Source organism: Misgurnus anguillicaudatus, chromosome 2 (assembly GCF_027580225.2).
Source record: "Misgurnus anguillicaudatus chromosome 2, ASM2758022v2, whole genome shotgun sequence".
NCBI lineage: Eukaryota > Metazoa > Chordata > Actinopteri > Cypriniformes > Cobitidae > Misgurnus > Misgurnus anguillicaudatus.
Genome location: NC_073338.2, coordinates 52,449,313 through 52,456,690, shown reverse-complemented (window position 1 = coordinate 52,456,690; position 7,378 = coordinate 52,449,313). Strand labels below are relative to the sequence as shown.

Below are 7,378 nucleotides of genomic sequence, written 5' to 3'. Positions count from 1 at the left end.
TGAATTGCCACGGTACGCTGTCCCAAAAACATGACACATAACCGTTTATTGTGCCTAAATGTAATAACGTTAAAATATTTTACTTTAATATGAAAACGTTTTGAACCCAAACTTTAACACTGCTGTAAGGAGTAAATTCGCAGTATACGCGGTACGTGAAACACAAAATTCACCGAGATATTCCCATCCATTAGCTTCCTGTTGCCATTCTTCTGGGTAGGGTGCGCAGGAAAGAGAGGTTCGACTTTAGTGCCGAAGAGCCGTTTGATTGGCCCTTGAAACTGTCAATCAAACCCCCCGTGACACCCCATTGGCTAACACTCTGGCTTTATCGCTTCATCTCGCACTGTTTCTCAGTCCATTTCTCTCAGTTAGTGCGTCGTGTCATTCCGCGCGGTGGTGTAGTACTGCACAGTTCTTTTAGAATCTGTCTTAATTTCACGATAAAATTCTCGACGCCGTTGATCTTCGTATCTCACAGGCTATTTGTTTTGCGATTACAGTTCATCTCGGAGCAACGGCGTGAGAAGCGCAGTCCTAGTTTTTTGGGCGTTTGAAATCGGACACCGCTGTAACGTCTCCCCTCTGCGCGGAGGGATACACTGTTGGGGCTGACAATGTGGACGGTGCTAAAATGTCTACTCGGAAGATGAGATGTAACCTTTTTAGCACTCGAAAGAATTAAAAAACAAGTTGATCTGGAGTAACATTTCAACAGAGTTATATTGTAAGAACTCGTTGAACGCGGACTGCTCGAGTTTACCGGGAGATACGGCGCGTTTTGCACCGTGATTTTGCTGGACCCGAGACACGGAGGGGGGAAATTTTTGTCCCCCAACTTTCTGTTTTTCCTCCCGGACTGAAGCGCGTCTCTCTCCCGCTGGATGCCGCGAGTTTGAAGCGAGAAACGGTAAACGTTTATCTGATTATTACCCCGTGTAAATGCAGATTTGTTTTGAATTGGCCATGGGAGCTGTAATGAATAAACTTTTGTTGAGCGGCGAGTGTGTGTAGTGTTTTGTCTATAGGCTTTAGTGATCGCGCGTGTGTGTGTGCGCGGGCGCGCGCGTGGGTTTGAGTCCAGGGGAAACGGCTTCTTTGTTTAATTCTGGCAACAACGTCAAGTTTAAAACTCACTTTGTAGCTGATTGTTGTCTGGTTGTAAACACTATTAGTAGCTGTTTACTACTTCAGATGACGTCAGGTGACTCTGTGGCTCATAGATTTCTCAGTAATTGAAGTGTTTTAAAGTGTTTTAGGTTCAGAAGTGCCGTATGAAAGTTTGTTCTCGGCTTAAATGAAATAATCCTTCAAGTTAATGTGTTGTGATGTATTTTGGTGTGTACTTTGCTAGAGGGGTGAGGGGTTTACAGTTTGTCCTGTGGAATTGTGTGTTTATTATACTTTTCCTTAAAAATAACTTTGTCTTAATGCAATTTTTGGAAATCCAATAACTTGTTACCTTGCTTTTTCTTCTATGTAATCCACGCGGTTGTTTACTCGTGATGTTATTTGCTGTTATTCCACATATATTCAATATTTGTCAATGCGCTTGTGTAGTTTTAAAACTTTGTGTCGTGTGTTTCTTTGTGTTGTAGAGTTCAGGGCCCTGTAAGTGTGCGTGCGCGCGCGTGTGTTGCATTTTTTTGCTCTCTGTAAATCCAGACTTTTCTTCTCAATACACTGCTGTTAAAGTTCTCCACATCTAAACTAACCCTGGTTTATCTGTAACGTTACACATGTATTTGTTTGGGATATTAGATGTAGATAAGAGATTTCCTGTAGAAGGATCGATCAGTGTTTCGTGGTTTGGGGGGCGGGGGGGGGGTGTTGGAGGTCTCTGTTGGTCTCTATTGCGACGAGCGCGTGTTAAAGTTTTCATGTTGTTGAGATGTATTGATTGTGGTCGAATTAGTAGAAGAAAAGCAATGATGACTTTCAAAGAGATGTAAACCATTTAATTCCAAAAAGCTATAGGATGGAGTAATAGACTAAAGATACAATGGTAACGTATGCTTGTCCCATACTATTTATATTCTACTCCGAGTTACTTGATATAGGAATATAATAAAATTACTAAGACACATGCCCACAAGAAACGTGGTTTAAATGGTTAGTTCACCCCAAAATGACTATTTTAACCTGACTCCTGTGTCGTTCTTAACCACCAAGTCCTTTGATTGTCTTCAGGACACATTTTTAGATATTTTTGATGAAAACTGTGAGGCGTGTGGTGTGACTGTCCCGTTGACTTCAGTTTATTTTAAAATTCTTTTCCCAGAAAAGAGTGAAAGGCATCGCCAAAAATATTATGAAGCGATGAAAACACTTTTGTATGCAAAGAAAAGAAAATGAACACTTTTCTTCATCAATTTGTTCTCCTCATTGGTCGTTAAGCAAACTACTGATGGAGGCACACATGGACCTTTTTGGCGATGTCTTTCATTCTTTTCTGGAAAACGAATTGTAAATCAAACTGAAGTCACAAGCCTCACGGGTTTCATCAAAAATATCTAAAAATGTGTTCTGAAAACAATCAAAGGACTTGGTGGGTAAGTGATTTATGACGAAATTGTCATTTTTGGGTGAACTATCCTTTTAAAACTTTGTGGTATGTGCAAAGAGGCTAAAAATGTCAGTATTTCCAGTGTACCATCAAAAACAACATTGGTTAGCCTTAATGAAACGCATGACAATAGTATATTTAAAGCCATGGTATGGCCATAAAGACATCTACAACAGTGTATATTACTATAGCACCTGTCCAATATGAGTACTTGAGTGCTTTCATTATAGTGTGTAGAGTTACAAGATCCAGACCGACAAGTTACCAATTATTGTTTATAGGTTAAACCGATTAAGTTAAATGAAAAGTCTTTGATGTCCTGCTGATAGATGGAGGTGTTGTACACTGATGATGGTAAATGTAAACTCTGAGGAGTTCATTAACTAAAGAAAAGTCTTTTGGGAAACCACATCACCTCCTCGGGTATTAAAGTGTTTGGTTGATTGTTTAATTGACATGTTTATTTGATGTGGTTGTTTCATGTGCAAGAGTAAGTGTATGGTTTTAGGAGTCTGTATTTCTTTTGTACCCTCTAGGACTTCAACTTAAAATCTTTTGATGGGTAATATAAAGCCACATGTCATTACCAACAGATGATGTTAAAGCATGCTATTGTTCAATGCTCAAATCAATGTTTAAACTGAAGACAGGGACTGGAAAACGATTAATTGCAACTAATCGTTTACAGAATAAAGGTTTTAGTTTACATCGTATATGTGTGTGTGTACTGTGTATAAGAATTATTTCTAAATAAAAAATACACACACATATATTTAAGGAAAAAATGTATTTATAAACTATTTATTATTATATAAATATAAAAAGGGAAATACACATGTAACTTTTTCTTGAATATATACATACTTGTGTGTACTGTGTGTAATAGATAAATACACACACACGCATGTAAACAAAAACTTTTATTCTGGGAACGATTAGTCGCGATTAGTCGTTTTCCAGCCCTACTCAAAAAACAATGTTTAACCTGCAGACGGGGATTTAAAGCTAAATTGTTGTATGCAGAAAGTTTTCTTCATTAAAATATAAGTGCACAGATTTAACTATCATCTTTGTTTTGATCAATGAAATGTTGATGTTCAAATATCTAGATTGTTTGTTGCTATAATGGTTTTAACATTCATCAGTGTTAGTTGGTTTATGATATAAAAGTTTGCATGCTAATTCCAGTAGAAGTATGTGTTTGTATAGTCATCTAGTTCCCGTAGTGTCAGTGTTTGTTTATCAGCGGGTGGGTGTTCAGGTGGGTTATTGGGGCTTGAGCCCCTGGACTGGAGGCTCATTGGTGGTCTCCCTCGCTGGTTAACCACCAGCAGATGCTTAGATGTGGTGTGTGCTTGAAAAAACAATATTAAAACAGGTCTGTAATGTTGCGTAGTATAGTAACAATGCAGTGATGTGTATTTGTTTTAGCCAGAGGTCATGTTATATTGTGAATATAGTCATGTCTGATGGGTATTGTTAGATAAAAAGCAAAGTGGCACAGCCTTTTTTTATTGTGTTTTTTGTTTTGTTTTTTAGATCATGTGACAAACTCTTTTATAATACTTCTTCCCTGCAGGAATATAAAGCGATTGACGTGTGTGTGTGAGCTGAAATAAGAGAAAGTGCTAAAGAGACACACAGTATGGCGACGGTGGGGACAGACATGGACCAACTGAATGACCTGCTGGACTTCAGTGTTGTAAGTACAAGTAGTTCTGCTATAGTTTCAGTGGTGTGTAAGATGCAGTCATATATTGTGAAAGTTGTTAAGATATAAAAGATCTCGCTTTGACATATGAGCTCAGGTTGTGCAGTGATAAATGCAATGGATGATGATTTATATCAGCAGTTGTGTTACTGTGCGTAGTTGGACACTTCAACATTTTGATGAACTTCATTTGAAATTTAGATGCGAATGCGCTCAATTTTTGTCAGCTTTAGCTAGCGTGTGTGTAGTAAAGAGCATTTTTTACAACTTACCAGACAATACATTCCGTTACTGTTTTACTTTGAATGTTATGGTTGTTTTTATCCAGTATCGGTCAATTAATTGATTATCGGCAAGTACAGACCAATCTAGTTATCACTATTGGTAAAATTTACTATCGGTCGACCTCTAATGCAGCAACGATGAGTTTGTCCTTCTGCCTCAGCTCGATACATCGTAATCACGTCACTACTAGAGCAAACACCTGATTGGTTAACACAGCATAAATATCTGCCAAAAGTCCAATTTTTCTATTTGCTTAAATCACACATTACGCACATCAAACACCCAAAACGCTCACTTCTTGTCTCAGGATGTCTATCGCATCTTTGTATTAACATGTTAATCACTTGCGCTTAACGCTTCATTCGCGTCTGGTGTGAACACGCTGTTAAGGCTCATCGCTAATAATTTTTTTCTTCTGGTGCAGTCACGCCAGTGGTTCAGATTTTTACTAGCCCTGCCAAAAAGCACAAAAATCTGTAAATATGTCTAAAATTGTATTTATTGTTTTTGACCAATGTAGCGTTTGGTTGTACGCACACACATCTTCGCACGTGCAAATTATAAACTTTTGTGGCGGTTCCGCAGTGGCCCGATCAGACCAGTGACCGTTCTGTCAGCTTGCCCGAGCATTGTTGATACTTGCCCCTCCAGATATTCGTATTGTTTAGCCCTGTTTTTAAAATGTATAAAAAGTATTTTTAAAAGGTTCTTAATTGTTAAACATGACAAAGCAGTTGTGACCCAAAATTTTTGTACTAAAAAAAACTCACACTGCTGGGCAAGTACACTGCGGAAAGGTCATAAAATGATGTAAAACAAAATTGGTGAGCACTTGTGTTAACTACAGTTTCCATTTTCCTCTTTACATGCGTAAAATGTTATCTGTTGATAAAGGGGTCATGGTCATGTTATTTGTAGGGGTGGCACGGTTCACAAAACCCTCGGTTCTGTTCGTATCACGGTTTTATGGTCTCGGTTCTGTACGGTTCTTGTTGTTATTTTTTCTTTTAATTTTTTAACGCTCCAGAAATGTATTATCTTATGTATTAATTATTCATAATTTAGAATACAGTATTAAAAAAGTTATATCATGTAATCATGCACAAACTGTATTTGACTAAGCACATTATTGGGACCATCTCTGAGGAAAGCCAGGTGAGATTTTGATACAGCAAGAGGGCAGACATTGATGATTTCAACATGCTTTTCATTTATTTGGCAACAAAAGAGAATGTGTATTGCCATCTACATGAACTTATGTGCCTTTTAGCAAACAAAGATAACTTGAATTTATCAAACTGCCAACTTCAGTATAGCTCTAAGATTTCTCACTGAGAAACTGCTTAAATACTGCAGAGAGTATATGTGGACGAGAGAGAAACATAACGTTTACACCTGTAATATTTAAATCCGTCTCTTTTGTTCACTTTTGACCACTTCTGTCCTGATTACTTTGAGGGGCATATTATGAAATTAGTAGCAAAATTAAACCATGCGGAAATCAGCCGCTTTAGTTTTATCAATGAAAGCCTAAAAATAGCGCTTTTCACCGTGTGTTTGCGGCAGAAGTCAGAAAAGACGTAAAACGTTGTGTTTAGTAGTACCTCAGATTAGATAAATGGGCGGAGAGAAGGCGGTCACGTGTGGCTGTATGAACACATTCAACTCATAGACTGCAGTTCTATCTATTGTTTGATTTCTGCTGTCATCATGGGTAACGTTAACATGAAATAAAAAATTTACACACACCAAACTTATACGACGCTGGCGCATCCTCCAACTCCGGGCAGACTTTCTTCTCACTTGCCATTTTAACACGTAACATGACCTGCAGCACTCACTCTCCACACCAGTCACCTCTTCTTTCACGCGATTCGCGAAAGGGAAACACGCTATCTGAGGTCACATACAGGGCAGGAGGCTACATACATTGCGCATGCCATGAACCCTCGAACCGTGCGACGCACACACGCTCCGAACCGAGACAAGCGAACCGAACGGTTCTGACTTTTTTCATGAACCGTGCCACCCCTAGTTATTTGTCAGCTGGCCTATAGCATGAGTTATAGAGTGAAAATATGATGTTTTCTACAACCCACAACATATTAAATGATGAAATGATTTTCTCTCATAGATGTTCCCTCATCCAGTCTCGAATGGAAAGACCAGAGGCCCAGCGTTATCTAGCTCTCAGTTTGGTAGGTTATTTTACATCACCACCACACTTTTCATTTATCATTTCTTTCTTTCTCTGATGATAGTAATAACTGCTTAATGGAAACAAATGATTTTCAGTGTAGTAAATGTATGTGAATATGCTTTCCCTCGTTGTAAAGCATGTGAATGTAAGCATGAATCATGAAGTCTGTTTGATCATTTCCTCGGTCATTCTCCTGCTCCGCTGTTTCATCTACTCAGCTGTCGCTTCTCCATCATTGGAGGGGGGGGGGTGATGGGAAACCATAGTTCTTCTCTCACCCCTGCAAACAATGTCAACAAACATCAAAACAAAACAAGCAGCCCCCTCTCGACAGTCTTTCTCTCCATCTCCTCTCTCTTCTCAAGTCTTTTAGGCTTCACAAATAGTGATAGGTCGATGTATTCAGTGGACAATATTATTATTAATTTAATTTATTATTATTTTGTGAATAAATCTTGCTGTTTCTTAAATTTGTTGTTCGTTATGAAATAGCAATTAAAGGTAAAGCTAATCAATCATTCCCTTTTTAAAGTGCTATAATTGGGTCCCCAGTGCTTCTATCAACCTAGAAAATGTGAAAAAGTTCAACCCAGCGTGTGAAAAAATAGGTCATTGA

General features: G+C 38.5%; 1 protein-coding gene across 3 annotated transcripts in view; it reads left to right on the top strand.

The window, feature by feature from the left end:
• Positions 1 to 351: 351 nt before the first annotated feature.
• Positions 352 to 7,378, top strand: part of tcf3a (transcription factor 3a) — a 41,201-nt gene continuing 34,174 nt past the window's right edge. Inside the window, exons 1-3 of one of the 3 annotated variants that reach the window (XM_073857945.1) lie at positions 352 to 910; positions 4,146 to 4,268; positions 6,697 to 6,760. In XM_073857945.1, the coding sequence (XP_073714046.1) occupies positions 4,212 to 4,268; positions 6,697 to 6,760 (121 nt within the window). In that variant the 5' untranslated portion in view covers positions 352 to 910; positions 4,146 to 4,211. The remainder of the gene's footprint in view (positions 911 to 4,145; positions 4,269 to 6,696; positions 6,761 to 7,378) is intronic. The other 2 variants (XM_073857944.1, XM_073857943.1) reach the window with 2 other exon arrangements.